Source organism: Aquarana catesbeiana, linkage group LG02 (genome assembly GCF_042186555.1).
Source record: "Aquarana catesbeiana isolate 2022-GZ linkage group LG02, ASM4218655v1, whole genome shotgun sequence".
NCBI classification, from domain to species: domain Eukaryota; kingdom Metazoa; phylum Chordata; class Amphibia; order Anura; family Ranidae; genus Aquarana; species Aquarana catesbeiana.
The window spans coordinates 568867998-568885443 of NC_133325.1; the positions used below are offsets into that span (position 1 = coordinate 568867998).

General features: G+C 42.2%; 1 protein-coding gene across 1 annotated transcript in view; it reads right to left on the bottom strand.

Annotated features, from left to right (window-relative positions):
- Positions 1-8571: 8571 nt before the first annotated feature.
- Positions 8572-17446, bottom strand: part of LOC141130016 (tetraspanin-18-like) — a 115533-nt gene continuing 106658 nt past the window's right edge. The window contains exons 6-7 of the mRNA XM_073618008.1: positions 13047-13130; positions 8572-8619 (exon numbers count right to left, since the gene is read on the bottom strand). Coding sequence (XP_073474109.1) covers positions 8572-8619; positions 13047-13130 — 132 coding nt within the window. The remainder of the gene's footprint in view (positions 8620-13046; positions 13131-17446) is intronic.

Sequence of the window (17446 nt, forward strand, 5' to 3'; positions counted from 1 at the left end):
CCTGCACTGAGAGGAATGAAGGTGTAGAATTAGGTGTGTCACAGCCAAGTACTTGTGGGCAATCTGCTTTTGGTACACCGACGTCAGATTGTACCAGGCGAATTTCCCTGCCCCAGCTGCTGCACCGCCGAAAGAAGTTTGCTCCCAGCCATTCACATGCCCAGCGGTTGAATGCTAGCTTGGCAAAATTGCTAGCACTTCAACTGCTGCCTTTTCAGTTGGTAGACTCTGTCCCCTTCCGTGAGTTTGTGGAATGTGCGGTTCCTCAGTGGCAGGTACCCAAACGCCACTTTTTCTCAGGGAAGGCGATTCCGGGTCTCTACCGGCATGTGGAAGGCAATGTCCATTCCTCGCTGGACAGGGCGGTCAGCGGCAAGGTGCATATTACCGCTGACTCATGGTCCAGCAGGCATGGACAGGGACGTTACCTAAGTTTCACGGCTCATTGGGTGACTCTGCTGGCAGCTGGGAAGGATGCAGGACAGGGTGCAGTAGTTTTGGAGGTTGTTCCGCCACCACGCCTCCAAAATGCTAATGATTGTGACACACCTCTCTCCTCCACCCCCTCCTCTTCTTCTTCCTCCATGGCCTTTTCCTGTGCTTTGTCCTCGGAACCAGCGGTGCTCCGTAGCCGTTCAAGGGGCTACGCAAGTACGCAGGCCAAAAGATGCCATGCGGTGCTTGAGCTGGTGAGCTTGGGGGACAGGAGCCACACTGGGGCCAAGGTTCTGTCAGCTCTGCAGGGGCAGGTTCGGAGGTGGTTGACGCCACGCCAACTTAAGGCAGGAATGGTGGTTTGTGACAATGGCACCAACCTCCTCTCTGCCCTCCGACAGGGACAAATGACCCATGTGCCCTGTTTGGCTCACGTCCTTAACTTGGTGGTGCAGCGGTTCTTGGGCAGGTACCCGGGCTTACAGGATGCCCTGAGGCAGCGGCTGCACATGCAGAGGGCCATCAATGAGTACCTGTGCGACTATGGCACCAGGACAGGGTCAGGGGAGCTTGGTTTTTTCCCCACGCCAGTGGGCCATGATCAGGGATGCATGCACTGTCCTGTCACCATTTGAGGAGGCCACGAGGATGGTGAGCAGTGACAGTGCATGCATCAGTGACACTGTCCCCCTTGTCCACCTGTTGGAGCACACGCTGTGTGGAATAATGGACAGGGCACTTGAGGCAGAACAGAGGCAGGAAGAGGAGGACTTCCTTAGCTCTCAAGGCCTCCTTTATCCAGACAGTGTTCCTGCATGCCCGCCGATCACACAGGAAGAGGAGGAGGAGGAGTAAGATTGTGTCAGTATGGAGGTGGAGCCTGGCACTCAGCATGGAGCAGCAGTCTTTAAGGGATCAGTCCCAAGAAACACATGGACTTGTACGTGGCTGGGAGGAGGTGGCTGCGGACCATGTCGTCCTTAGTGACCCAGAGGACCGAATGCCTCAGCAAACCTACGCTGCATGGCCTCCCTGATCCTGCAAAGCCTGCGTAAGGATCCTTGTATTCGTGGTATCAAGGAGAAGGACCAATACTGGCTGGCAACCCTCCTTGATCCACGTTACAAGGGTAAGGTTGCGGACCTTATCTTGCCATCGCAGAGGGAGCAGAGGATGAAACATCTTCGGGAGGCCTTGCAGAAAGGTCTGTGCAACGCGTTCCCAGAGACTGGGAGGTTACAAACTCCTGTTTCTGGACAACGTGTTGCTGAGGCTTCGGTCAGTCAAAGAAGGAGCGGTGGAGAAGGTGGCCGTCTGACCGATGCGTTCAGACAATTTTTTGGTCCGCAGCCCCAAGGTATGATCGGTTCCAGCAACCATCGCCAGCGTCTGTTTTACATGGGCAAGGAATACCTAGGGGCAAGATCTGACTTGGACACCTTTCCCACCGAAAATCCTCTGGGTTACTGGGTCTTGAGGATGGATCACTGGCCAGAGCTTGCACAGTATGCAATTGAGCTACTGGCCTGTCCTGCATCCAGCGTTCTTTCGGAACGCACATTCAGTGCTGCTGGAGGCTTTGTAACCGATCACAGGGTGCGTCTGTCCACCGACTCGGTCGATCGACTGACCTTCATAAAAATGAATCAGTCTTGGATCACCACCAGCTACCAAGCACCTGATGCTGATGTAACCGAATAATTTTTTTTGAAATCTCAGATCCCTTCAAAGACTGCCTATGCTGATGCTGAGTGACTATCCCTGAGTAATTATCCTCTTCCTCAATCATCACGCTGATAGCTTGTAAGAACATTTTTGGTTCTGGGCGCCACCACCAGTGCCTAAGGCCCAATTTTTCAGCCCCTGTTTAACAGGGGCGTGTAATTACAATTTTTGATGCAATACTTTGCAGCAGGGCTCGTTTCTGCGTTACAACTAGAGTATCTGTGAGGGGTTGCAGTGTTGTGGCACCAGCACCAGTGCCTAAGGCCCAATTTTTCAGCCCCTGTTTAACAGGGGCATGTAATTACAATTTTTGATGCAATACTTTGCAGCAGGGATCATTTCTGCGTTCCAACTAGAGTATCTGTGAGAGGTTGCAGTGTTGTGGCACCAGTGCCTAAGGCCCATTTCTGCACCCACCAAGAGCGAGTGAGGACTTACAGTGTTGTGGCACCACCACCACCAAAGGCCCAATTTTTCTGCCCTTGTTCAACAGGGGCATGTAATTACAATTGTTGATCTAATATTTCACAGCAGGGCCCTGTGAGGGCTTAAAGGTCTTGTGGCCACAACAACACCTAAGGCCCAAATTTCTGCTGAATATATAGGGCAGGCCCCTACTTTCAAACATCTAACTTACAAACGACTCCTACTTGCAAACGGAAGGAGACAACAGGAAGTGAGATGAAATCTACCTCTAGGAAGGGAAATTCTCTCCTGTAAGAGTTAATATGGGAAAAACATTTCTCCTTTCCACTGATGCTTTCCAATCCTTGTTCCACAAAAAACCCCAAATTTTCAAAAAACATTTGTCATTGGGACAAAAAGTGAGGTGAAATCTTCTGAAGAGGAGGAAAGACAGCAAAACAAATGTCACAGAGGTGATAACCCTTCCCTATGTTTTCCAAAAAGCTTAAAAAAGATTTTTTGGCTGGAGCTAAACACGTTAAAAATGTTTCCGTTAAAAATTACAAACAGATTCTACTTAACAACAAACCTACAGTCCCTGTCTTGTTTGCACCGCCTGTATACTGCTGTTCAGAGTATATAGGGCCTGGTGGCCCCACACCTTTCCTTATTTTAATTTGCGTGCGGGGTTCCCCTTAATATCCATACAAGACCCAAAGGGCCTGGTAATGGTCTGGGGATAAACATGCCGTTTGTCTCACTGATTTTCATCCATATTGCCAGGACCCGACATTACATTAAACCCGCAAGCAGTTTTAAATGAGATTTTTTCCTTTAAAAATGACATTTTGTGCAGGGACTGTTCTAAACACGGGAAACACACGCCACTTTACAGGCATACTATAGACACACCCCATGTACGATATTTAAAGGAATATTTCACTTTTTTTTTTTTACTTTAAGCATCATTAAAATCACTGCTCTCGAAAAAACGGACGTTTTTAAAAGTTTTTTTTGCATCGATACAAGTCCCCTGGGGTAGGACCCGGGTCCCCAAACCCTTTTTAGGACAATACCATGCAAATTAGCCTTTAAAATGAGCACTTTTGATTTCGAACGTTCAAGTCCCATAGATGTCAATGGGGTTCTAACGTTCGTGCGAATTTTCGGTCCGTTCGCAGGTTCTGGTGCGAACCGAACCGGGGGGTGTTCGGCTCATCCCTAGTTACAATGCATGTCATCAGATCCTTACTCCTTAGGTACAGCCAACTTTAGGCTTAGCATAAGCAGGAAGAAGACTCACTGAGAACAACAGGCATTCTGACATTAGCACGTCTTCAAATCAGTTGCTGCTCTGCTGCCACATAAGTAATGACTGCTAGTAGCCCATATATAAAGAAACTATTCTTCCCTTTCTATCAGTGCTTGCTTGCAGAGAAATTTTCCATCAGGTTGGTTAATTTCAATGTGCAAATTTCCTACACTCAGAAATCTGCATTCATAATGGTAATAGGTAAAGGCATTTAGGTTTATGTGTTATGTTAGATAAGCAAAGAAGGAGTTAATACTTACCCCTCCCACTGGTCACACTACCAAACTTTGCTGCATTGATGAGATACCCCTGCCTGAAGAATCTTCAACACTTCCAGGATTGTGAGATTCCTGGCACAACATAGGCATACCACTGCTTGTAAAAACTTCACAATCTGACACTTCCAGGAGTGTCAGATTCCTGGTTCCCTAGTGCGCTCATTGATTTCCTCCGCTGGCTGCTGCATCACTACATGACACAGTAATAAAGTAGGAGGTTGTAGTTGTAGAGTACAGCTAGGGACTAGGAATCTGATACTTCTGGAAGCCAGTCTACATACTGTACTTTTAAATATAAACCCTATAACATGCAGAAGCAACAGACAAAGTACATGTGTGCAATGTCCAAATATTTAGAAAAAACATCAAATCTCCTCCCTGATTGGCTCATTCGTACAGGCCTGATCACGTTGTCAGCGGGGTTGTATTCTGATTTGATAGATTGCTCGAACTGTCCAAATTCAAACCGCAGATTTGGAGCAGAGCAGAGCGAGGCGTCACTCACTACAGACGGAGGATTATAAATAGCGGAGAGCCTGAGTGGGCCGGAACCGAGCAGTTCCCTCTTTCTGGGTTTACTGCTGAGTGGGTTGCTGGATTAATGGTCCTGGATTGAGCGGTGTCATCGGTGTTTGAATATATCTTTGCAGCCATCCATCCAGAGCTTTTCTCCACGATCATCTGTGCAAGCAAAGGCCTTGGCTGGGCTATAGCCACATGCCTGGTTTTGCTTGCCATCTGGGAAGTGAGTTTTTCTAAAGGTAGTGGCACATTTGTTGCATGAACTCACTGTGGTGTCACTACTAGAAGAATTTGATTATTCTACAATTTTTTGCCATAAGAGAGATGATGTTCATTTCTACAATCAAATGTTTATATATTGGACTTTATTAGTGCGGCTTCTTCCGTCTATGTTTTATTTGTGTATATCTTACATTAAGCTGCTGCTCATTGGATTTAATTTTTAATTTAAATTTTTTATTTAGTGATCATTTTTTAATTGATACATTAGCATGGTTTTTCCCCTTTATAGGCATACCACTGCTTGTAAAAACTTCACAATCTGACACTTCCAGGAGTGTCAGATTCCTGGTCCCCTACTGTGCTCATTGATTTCCTCCGCTGGCTGCTGCATCACTACATAACACAGTAATAAAGTAGGAGGTTGTAGTTGTAGAGTACAGCTGGGGACTAGGAATCTGATACTTCTGGAAGCCAGTCTACATACTGTACTTTTAAATTTAAACCCTATAACATGCAGAAGCAATAGACAAAGTACATGTGTGCGATGTCCAAATATTTAGAAAAAACATCCAAGTAATATTTAGGTGCTTTTCTCAGTCACATGGTGTATATTTTATAATTGTACAATAAACTAAACTTTTATCAGCTTCTAATAACTTTGGCAAAAGTGAGATGTGCCAATATGTCACGTGTTAAAGCTTGCCTCCAGGCAAATATTTAAAAAAAACAATAATTAATGCAGGTATGTATTCATTGAATTTATTTTAAACATAACTACCAAATATGATTTGGTATCAGAGTCTTGTAAGTCCCTGAACAATGACAGAGGTCCATCTAAAGAATCAACTCGGTGTGCTGTATGTGCATATGCTAAGTAGAAATATGCAGGCAATTTACTGTAACAGCTGTAGAAAAAAAGTCAGATTAGCAATTCTGGCTGTGTTGTCTGGAAGATTTAAGTAATGTATCTGTGTGTTTAGCTGCTTGTGTTCACCATTTTTTCTGGTGTGATTTAGAAATGTCGGCATTGCTGGGCCAATGCAAACAACATAGAGGATCAAAAAGTGAATGATAAAAATAGTACAACATAAACACACACACATGGGTATTGCTCCAATCAGAAGTATATAAATAAATAAAAAAGGAGTGCTTTTTCTCATTGGTCTATTGTGCATGAAAAATAGTTACATCAAAAGTGACATCTTAGCAAAAAATGCCCAGTTTTTATTTTTTGTGTTATCCTCCATATTTGCAAGAAACAAATAAGCGACAATTGTACAATATATAACATGCTAAATACTTCAGGATTTCTATTTTTTAAAGGAATCTTTTTGTTATGGCTGTTTAATCTTCAGTGAGTAAGAGCCGTTGAACTGAGAACATGATGTTTAAAAAATCCTAACCAACTCCAGCTACAATTCTTTTAATTGTGGATACCGTGGAGAAGGACTGAAAGTACTGTAATGTTTTTTATTTCTGTATGCATGCCCTATAGTAAGATTTTTATCTTACTAACTGTGTGGTCACCAGGACAGGAATTTAGCAGAATCTTAATGAAGAAACAAATAAGCACATTTCTTCCTTTAGCAGACTGTCTGAACCTTGGTTAGGTAAGGGCAACATGGTTGGTTAACGGAGAGGGCAGCAAGGTTGGATTGTGATCAAGCATATATATCATTTGCTCCTTTGTGAAACCACAGTTGCATAAAGGATATAAAAGTGGGAGCAATACATAGCAAATATACAGTAAATATGTCAAACAATGTCTCCGAGTCCAAACAGGAAACAGTATCTAAACAATACCCATCAGCTTTTACAAATCAGAAAGACATCAGTGGCACAGAAAAAGCTTACAAATGTATTAGAAACACCTAACAAATATAAAAGCCAATTAGAAAATTACATAAAACACTATGGCCCAATAAAGAGCTGACAGCGTGTGATGTCAGTGCTCAAGCTCCACCTACTACATTTCATCCAATGAGACATCTTCAGGTACTTGTTTTAATGTGTTTTTAATACATTTGTAAGTTTGTATGCACCATTGGGGTCCTTCTGATTTGCATTTTTTGGAATGCCAGTCTGGTGAAAGAACCACTTCTTGGGAAATTTGGCAGGTACTTGGATACACTGAAGGATTCAAATGCCACTGCATATGTGAACTGGCCTGTGTGATTTCGGGTCTTTTCATCTAATGAAGTACCAATTTTGCTTATATTGTTGCAGTCTTGAGTGTATAATCCTATGAGATAACATGCATATTGGCCTCTATATATTCTCTGGTGAGTAAGTATGTTGTCTCTTGGGTGGTGGTTATGAGATGAATTCTGGAAGACTTACTCCAGTTGCTGAAATGAACAGTGATTTTTATTGTGGGTGCTTTTCCACCATCACTTCATGTGTTGCTTATTCTAAAGTGCACCATTGAAGTGTCTTTTCTTTTTTTTTTTAATTGGGCACCATTGAATGCTGATACTAATTCAGCCTGTGTCACATATATACTATTTCTATTCTAGAAGGGTTAGGGTTTTGATATTTGTTGAGCTACCAACTTTATCTTCAGTCAGTGGTCATCTTTGAGTTATGAAGCTTTACTTGTGTTGTCTCACTTCAAGCACTGCAATTTGCTAATGCATTTTTAAAAGGACTGACCAGGAAGGAGAAACTGCACACCAATGCTATCACTTGGCTCATTGGATTTTATTCAGCCATTTAGCTCATCCCTATCTGGAGACTATCAATCTCTGACATGTTTCACCCTTAGGGGCATTGTCAAGGCCTAAGCCTGTTAGGGTGAAATATGTCAGAGAGGCATGGTCTCCAGGCAGGGATGAGCTCTGTTGCTTGAATTGTTGGATAAAATCTACTGAGCCAAGTGACATCATCGGTATTCAGTTTCTCCTGTCCTGTCAGTGCATCTCAGTGCAGCGTGGATGGGCTCCTTAGACCTGCATCTGAATGGTTTTGCAGCAGTAGAAGCTTTGAGCAATGACTCCCATATGACTCACATTTTTAGAAGGATTACGTATATAATTCATTATTGCAAGCAGTGAACCCGAATGACAAAGTGGTGGATTGCTGCTCAGGTCCCTTTATCCAAATCCAGTGTACTCCCAAAACGAGTGCTGGCTTGGGCGTAAGGGCTTGTCCCAGTTCTACATATGAAACTGGAAAGAAGAAATCTGGGTTTCTGCACTACCAAGATAACCAGATGGTCAGGCAGCTTAAAGCAGCCTCAGTCTAGCTCCGTCCAAGCAATTTCATGTGACCCGCTGTAGAGCCTCCCACCCTGTCATTAATTTGCATAGGCTTAGCGACTGCACATAATCTGAAACACCTGTTCGTACCTGCTACAGAAATGCGCTGATCTGGGCAGTGTGCAGCCATAAACAGCTGTGTGAATAAGCCCTCAGTATGAGTATGAGTTTGTGATACAATAAAAGGCATATGCAAAATAAAATTTAAAAAGTGCATTGCCCCCTTTACTGCACATTTTGAGGATTTAGTGACAGCTTAACAATTGAAGTATATTGCTATTACTGGAAGACTCCTATATTAAATTATTTTTTTTATTGAGAGAAACTTCCATAATGTCTGAAATGTATGACTTCTCTGTAGATATCGAGATGAAATGCTCTTTTTCTTCCTGCATCCAGCCATCTTTTCTAGCTTCTAGTCAAAGTTGTAGTAAAGACAAAGGGCAAAGAACATAGCAAACATCTGTAGATAAACATGTAAAACAAGTTGAAGATTATAAAGCTATTAAACCGTTTTTCCTTACATGATTTAAACCCACAGAAAACAAATCTTGAAAGAAAAATGGAGAAAATCTTGAGTTGCCCATAGCAATTAATTGTTTCGACTTAAAAAAACTAGTTTGGTTTCTTCAGTCAAAATGTTTGCTTCACATTTCTTAACCAGTCCATGTCTAAAGTAGGTGTGCACTGTTAGATTTTCGAACAAACGTTCCTATGAATTTTCGTCATAACATTCAACTGAAAATTCTCAGTACATTCAGCAGCTTGATGAATGTCTTTTGAAAGTAGCTCAAAATTGAATTCAATTTTAGAGTGAATGGACTTTACCAAACAACAACCACATGCAATGTTAGCAATTCGGTCAAGAAAAAATTTCCATTCTGCTTCTTCAGATTGTCTCACCACTGGGGTCGGGAATGAGGCATCAATTTGACCCCACTAACGATTAGAAGATCGGACAAGCGTTCTTAAAAATGAAACATTTTGAAAAAAATCTACTAGTGTATACCCAGCTTATGTGTATTAATTTTAGCTCCAGCATTACACTTATTCCCAGAAATGCGGCTATGACCCCATAGAGTTAATTTTCTTTAAATTAGAGTTAATTTACTTTAAATTATTGCGCTTTTTTTAACTAGGAAATGACAACCATGAATCAGACAGACATGGATGGTCTTTCAAATGTTTAATCAGTATCTTGCTTTAATGCTAATGGAATCCTTGCACTGCACAGCCTAGTGCTATGAACAGTCCCACCTATGTTCCACCTATGGAAGCAAGTGGGCCTTGGCCTAGCCATTAAATTCTGTGATGCAACCTGAGCCATAGTGCCTTTTTTATACAGGAATTCATTAAAATAGTTAACAATTTTAAAAATGTTTTTATTAATTTAGTCACAAAGTGAATGTATGGATGTGATGGCAATGGAAACTATGACCAGATCATGTAATTTTAATTCACAAAGACCAGGCTTATATGAAATGTAATAATTGTACTTTGCTTTTAAACTGGGAAAAAGTGAATCAGAGAAATACAGTAGGAAGTTCTCAGATTGATAAGTCAATTAATCAAAGACCAATCGATTGTGAGCACCAATGTGTGTTCCCCTAATAAATGCCTTTCAGATACAATGCATGCTATTGTAGGAAACCTTTCACACATACTTTCTAAAACATGCTTCCCAGAGGTTCACATACATACTGAATAACTAAGACTTTGGAGGTCACCCTGAACTTAACGTGAGAGCAGAATTACACCATAAACCACATTTTATGGATTTTTGGGGGACAGTTCCTATTGCCATACTATATATAAAAGGGATCATTTGATTAACCTATGATTTCCACAGTAAAGTAGGGTGGGCTCATTCGTTTAATAGCTATGACTTTGCAAGCCATAAACAAGGTTTCTTGCATTCCATTATAGTGGGGCCAATATTTTTCACCTAGTATTCCAAATAAACAAACATCAGGTGTACAGGGAAGAGGGATTCTCATTAGGTGGTGAGCACAATCTCAATTTGAAACACTGGTTGTTAAATGAAGTGACTGGTTCAAACTAACTTTTGGGAAAATAGCGTTGCAATAATGCTACAAAGTCAGACTTCAATATAAATTTAACTGCAACCTGAACCACCATAACCAAATATACACTATCTTTTTTTCTATTTGGCATAAAGCTACCCATTTAGTTGCTGGGATCCAGTACTGCCCTTAGGAATCCTGCACTTTTGATAACTATGTCTTAATTTGTGATAGAACAAACAAAACTATCTGCATGAATTTGTTTATTTTTTTGTGTATTTGCTGTCTGCACAAGACACCCTTGATTGTGCAGTGTGATAAATAAATCCACCTTCACGATTAAGGGTGTAGTTGCCATCATCCCTTAATAATACAGAATACAGTACCAAACTGTGATCCCCTTGTGGTGGGATTTGGATTTTTAAAAGGCAACCATGCAACTGCTAATAATTTTAAAATTACATATTTTTTTTTTCTTGCAAATTAAAAGAATTCCATCATTTTTGAATTTACAACATACATAAGACATAAAAACATTTTTTCAAACAAGAACTCTTGTTTGAAAAATGTTTTTATGTCCTATTATTGTTGTAAATTAAAAAAATTATGGAATTCTTTTTTAATATGTAAGAAATAAAATACAAAGATTTTTAAATGTATTAGCAGTTGTATGGTTGCCTTTAACCAAATTGTACACACGCTGCGCTTATCAAAATAAAAAATAAGAAATTTCCACTAAAATATTAATAAAGTGATATTGTGCTTAACATATACAAAATCTATTAATAACTATTAATACTATACTATACGTTAATGTGCAATAAATTTCAATGAATGAATAAATAGGTAAAAGTGCTCCAATAAGCCTGTGTATTGCAAATATTCCACAAAGCTTGTGCAATTTTCAAACATTAATAGATAATTCAACACAAACATCCATGCGATTTGGTGTTGCATCCATGTGATTCTATGCAATTCAGTGCTGTGTTGCTGTGCAATGATCAAATTAACAGTCCACAGATCTTCCACAATCCATTCATGTGTTATGGTGAACACAAACTAAAGTGCTGTGCGCTCATACAAGTGCTCCCCCCCAGGTGATAGCCCCTCACCTTAGGGCGTGCGACCTTGCAATTAAGCTTGGTCAGAATGCGCCTTAGAACCTCTCTGGGTTCGATGTTATATGCAGGGTCCTGGATAGATTTGCACTGGTGCCTCTGTTCCTCATAGCAGTTCTGTTTGTACCTCAATATATCAACATAAAAAGGACTTCATGGTGCAGTATGTACTAAATTTATTAAAATCATAAACAAATCCTGCAATGGGTACTCACAGTAACAAGGCGCTTAAGGGCGCCACACTAAAACAGCAGAGACGAACGGGCAACAGCGGCCGGTATGGGGTGGCGTGCTAATCTTTCCCAACAGGTTGTATGTATAACGTTCCGTCCTGTCCCCTTCCCCGCGGGGAAGGGGACAGGACGGAACGTTATACAGGGGAAGGAGACAGGACAGAACGTTATACATACAACCTGTTGGGAAAGATTAGCATGCCACCCCATACCGGCCGCTGTTGCCCGTTCGTCTCTGCTGTTTTAGTGTGGTGCCCTTAAGCGCCTTGTTACTGTGAGTACCCATTGCGGGATTTGTTTATGATTTTAATAAATTTAGTACATACTGCACCATGAAGTCCTTTTTATGTTGATATATTGAGGTACAAACGGGACTGTTGTGAGGAACAGAGGCGCCAGTGCAAATCTATCCAGGAGCCTGCATATAACATCGAACCCAGAGAGGTTCTAAGGCGCATTCTGACCAAGCTTAATTGCAAGGTCGCACGCCCTAAGGTGAGGGGCTATCACCTGGGGGGAGCACTTGTATGAGCGCACAGCACTTTAGTTTGTGTTCACAATAACACATGAATGGATTGTGGAAAATCTGTGGACTGTTAATTTGATCATTGCACAGCAACACAGCACTGAATTGCATAGAATCACATGGATACAACACCAAATCGCATGGATGCGGTTTTTTGTATTTTTTAACTTTTTATTGTTTGAACATTGCACTAACACCATATTGCATAGATGCAGCACTGAAATGCATGGATGCAACACTAAATCAGACTGTTAATTTAATCATTGCACAGCAACACAGCACTGAATTGAATAGAATCACATGGATGTAGCACCAAATCGCATGGATGCGTTTTTTGTATTTTTTAACTTTTTATTGTTCGAACATTGCACTAACACCATATTGCATAGATGCAGTACCGATATGCTTGGATGCAACACTGAATCGCATGGATGTTTGTGTTGAATTATCTATTAATGTTTGAAAATTGCACAAGCTTTGTGGAATATTTGCAATACACAGGCTGATTGGAGCACTTTTACCTATTTATTCATTCATTGAAATTTATTGCACATTAACGTATAGTATAGTATAGTATTAATAGTTATTAATAGATTTTGTATATGTTAAGCACAATATCACTTTATTAATATTTTAGTGGAAATTTCTTATTTTTTATTTTGATAAGCGCAGCGTGTGTACAATTTGGTTTAACTATTTTGCATGGTTATGAGACATGCGTAACGTTAGCAGCTGATCATTTGCAAAGATACACTATTTTGGAGACCAGATTTGGTCAATTACCTGGAGGCTCACAGGACTACAAATTAGCATAGTTGCCTTTAACAATCCTGCCACAAGGGGCTCACAGTTTGGTTTTCTCGATGCAATGTGAACAGAGGAGCACAAATTCATAACAGTATTTAGCATGTGTTTTAATCTTTGCACTTTTAACCCAAAGTTCATAGTTGTTAAAATTGTCTTTAATATTTTATTTAACTTTAGCTTACCTCAGTACCAAGAACTCCAAAGCCCACAGCTCCAGTTATGGAAACGTATTTCTGCAAACTTTTGGCAATGGTAATAAAACAGCCCTGGGACACAAGAAAATGTAAACATTTACCATATAATGTACCATATAAAGAAGAAGCACTTGCATCTTACCTTATTGCTTAAAGTGGTTGTAAACCCTCCAATACAACTTGTGCTGTTTCAAATCTAGATAGCACAGGCAGCTGATCGCTGCCTGTGAAAGTGTACTCACTGTTGTAGTTTCCATAGCAATCGCCCTGCAAGCATGGGTGACGTCAGGCGCGATTGCGCAGTAGGTTTATTTTTTAACGGCACACTGTGTGTGCTGTTTCTGTCCCACTCTACATGCCGGTCATTATCATTCATTAACTTCCTCTCTGAATGGCACAGAGGCAAGTCTCGCGATACCGCCTTGCAAGTTATGTAGCTTCAGCTATGGTTTAGCTCGGTTGCCGTAGTAACGGCAATCGAGATAGAGGCTTGGTTTAGGCGATACGGCGCATGCACGAGATTTGTATAGGGAAACCTAGTAAGGGCGGAAATGACGTCAATACTAGATTCAAGAAACAGCAGTAAACATGGTGCGCCCGATACCCAGAAGTGAAGAGATACAAAATATGATAAAAGAGGTATTTTCCTGACTCGTTTTTTGCCAATTTGCTGTATTTAAAGTTGCAATAATATATAGTATATAAAACTGGAAAAAAATAGGAAAATCGTCAGGTGTTTACTTCCTCTTTAAGATAACCTTGATGCAAAAAAAAAAAAGAAAGCAGGGACCATTTCTGTGAAAAAAAATTACTAACCTCTTTCACACTAAGGCACTTTTCAGGCTTTTTAGCGCTAAAAATAGCACCTGTAAAGTGTCTGAAAAGCGCCTCTCAAGCCACCCCAGTGTGAAAGCCCGAGTGCTTTCACACTGGGGCAGTGCACTTGCAGGACGGGAAAAAAAGACCTGCAAGCAGCATCTTTGGGGTGGTGCGGGAGCGGTATATACACCACTCCCAAAATGCCCTGCCCATTGAAATGAATGAACAAGACTGCCGAAGCACCCGCAAAGCGCTTAGGCATCGCCGCAACAAAAGCGCTTAGGCAGCGTCACAACATGGGCGCTTTTAACCCTTTTTTTGGCCACTAGCGGGGGTTAAAAGTGCCCCGCTAGCAGCCAAAAAGCGCAGCTATAACAGTGCAGTGGCATCACTAGGGTGGGGCCACAGGGGGCCCTGACCCCCCAACATCATACTGTGCCCCCATGTGCCCCCCCCAATTAAAACAATCGGCACGGCAATTACAGAGCGATTCTCTGTAGGCTCTCAGCTGCTGAAGGGAGAGACACACAGAGTGTAATTGCCGTGCGGATCATCCTCCATGTCCTGTTGTGTAAACTTTGCAGTCCGGGTCTCCTGCTTGTCATAATTACATAAGGTACAGCCAGCTCCAGCAGCAGCGCTTCCACCTCTAAGCCCGCCCCTGTGTTTGTGCAAAACAAAATCTCCAACCTGTAATGCGTGGAGAAGTGTGCACAGCAGTAAGATGCAGGGCTGCATGATGTCAGTGTCCCGACTCCCGACCATCAAAGGGAGGGGGATATTTGCATCTCATCTTGTTAGCCAATAATGATTTGTCCGTGGTGCAGCCCCTGCCTCTTCCCCTCCCGACCGTCACATTTTGACTTCAGTTCTAGGAAGATGCCAGAATCAGTCCTCAGTTTGCCAGCACTCATGTGCGCTTTTTTTTCTTTATGTTTACTTCAGGGAGGGGGAGAAGGAGGTTCTGCAGCAGCATGGACAGCCATAAATTCATACTTTTAGTGCAGGTGATGGAGGAAGAGGGGAACAGGACCAGCATTCTCTTATCTATTCATGTTGTCAAATATTTACTCTGGCACTATTACCTAACCTGGCACTACCATCCTAACCTGGCAGTACCACCTACCCTGTTACCACCTAACCTGGCACTACCAGCTAGCCTGCCACTACCACCTAACCTGGCACTACCACCTAGCCTGCCACTACCACCTAACCTGGCACTACCACCTAGCCTGCCACTTAACCTGGCACTACCACCTAGCTTGGCACTACCACCTAGCCTGCCACAACCACCTAACCTGGCACTACCACCTAGCCTGCCACTACCACCTAACCTGGCACTACCACCTAGCCTGCCACTACCACCTAACCTGGGACTATCACCTAACCTGCCACTACTACCTAACCTGGCACTACCACCTAACCTGCCACTACCACCTAACCTGGCATTACCACCTAGCCTGCCACTACCACCTAACCTGGCACTACCACCTAGTCTGCCACTACCACCTAACCTGGCACTACCACCTAACCTGTCACTACCACCTAGCCTGCTACTACCACCTAACCTGGCACTACTGTATATCACCTAACTTGGCACTATAACCTAACCTGGTACTACTGTATATCACCCAATCTGGCAATATATCACCTAATCTGGCTCTATATCACCCTAACCTGGCACTATATCACCCTAACTTGGCACTTTATCACCCTAACCTGGCTCTAGCCCACCATAACCTGGCACTATATCACCTAACCTGACACTATATCATCTGCCAGTATACTACCCTAACATCACTTGACGTTGACGTGCGGTGCGCTGCCTGTCCGCCTGGGGGGTGCCAGATATAGGATCTGCCCGGGTTTCCAATTTTGAAAAACATTTATCATTTTCCTTCCACTTCACAATTATGTGCCACTTTGTGCTGGTCTATCACATAAAATCCATTTACATTTTTGGTTGTAACATGACAAAATGTGGAAAATTTCAAGAGGTATGAATACTTTTTCAAGGCACTGTGTGTGTGTGCTTTTGTCCCTGTCCCCCCCATGTGCTCCCCCTAATTATGAAAGCTGGAGACATCACCGTAACAGCGGTAAAGTGCTGCTAAAACTATTGATGCTTTACCGCTAACGCTGGCACTGCCCCAGTGTGAAAGTAGCCTAATAGTCATACATGAGAGAAAGAACATTAAACTGAAGTCAGATATAAAAGGCACAAATTAATGAAGTTCTTTATTCATCACTACACTATCAGAGTTGAAGTTTAGGCATTCATTTTTAAGCATAGTTGCAAGGGTCCAAGTTGGACTATGTATGAAGACACATCTCCTGCCTGTCTTATTCCTGTGAAAGCTAAAATCCACTGTAGTAGCTACTGAAAGTACAGTAATAGCAGCCTTTTGGTTCCAGTGGCGAGCAGCTGCCCTTCTGCACAGTAACCATAGGGGGTCACTCGCTGACCACTGCAGCAATTCAAAGAACCCCTTGTATTTTTTTTAATTAATACAGGAAATTCTCTGAGTGAAGTGGAGTGGTGACACCAGAAAAAGTCTTATATTCATTAAAAAAGTACAAGGCTTTCTCTGAATTGTGGCAGTGCCAAGTGAGTGACCCCTTGTAGTTACTGTAGGGATTAAAGGGATTAGTCAGGTATGAAATCTGCATACTTACATTGGACCAAGTTGTTATAAAAGTTATTTCTAAACTTCGGCTTTGAAAAAAAACAAAAAAAAATACAGAAAAATCAGCACAAGGGACATAACTTACAGTTGAGGGGATATGTCCCTTGGGCTGACTCCTCTTGCATTCTGTTAGTAGAAATCCTCCTTTGTCAATGTCGCCCCCACCTCTGCCATCATAATCTTCTGGTATAGCGGGGGTTAATACAACTCAGGGGCTGTCACTAGCTTTCATCAAGAGAGCCTGATTATGCCCACCCTTTCTGCTCAGCACTGCCATTCATAGAAGCCGTACTACAACTTCTGTGACTAAAACAGGATCTATGAATGGAGGATGGGGGGTGAAAGATAGCTCCACCCCCTCCATTCATTCAGATTCTGTTTCATTCATAGAAGCTGTAGTATGGCTTCTATGAATGGCGGTGTAGGTGGAAAGGGTGAGTATTGTCAGGCTCTCTTGAGAGCTAGTGACGGCCCCTTAATTGTATTACTCCCCAATGCATAGGAAGATTATGGCAGTGGGGGGAACATGGAATAAGGAGGATTTCTACTAACAGATGAGTAATCAGCACGAGGAACACATCCTGACTGTATGTTTTGTTCCTTGTGCTGATTAGCTGCACTTAGACTTTAGGTACCTGAATGTAACTTGGTGCAGACCACTTGCAATCCCCCGAGCTTATCAGTGTGCTGCCTCTCAATCACTGTCCAGTCACAGACAGAGGGCATGAACAAGCCCTAGTTGTATTACTCAAAAGCATTAAAGAAAAAGCAGGTCTCCTGCCCTGCCAAACAATGTGTGCCATGTGTGTGGATATTATTCCTTCTCACATATCGTAGCTGAACATGTTTCAATCGGAAACAAAATATAAACTCATGAACCTA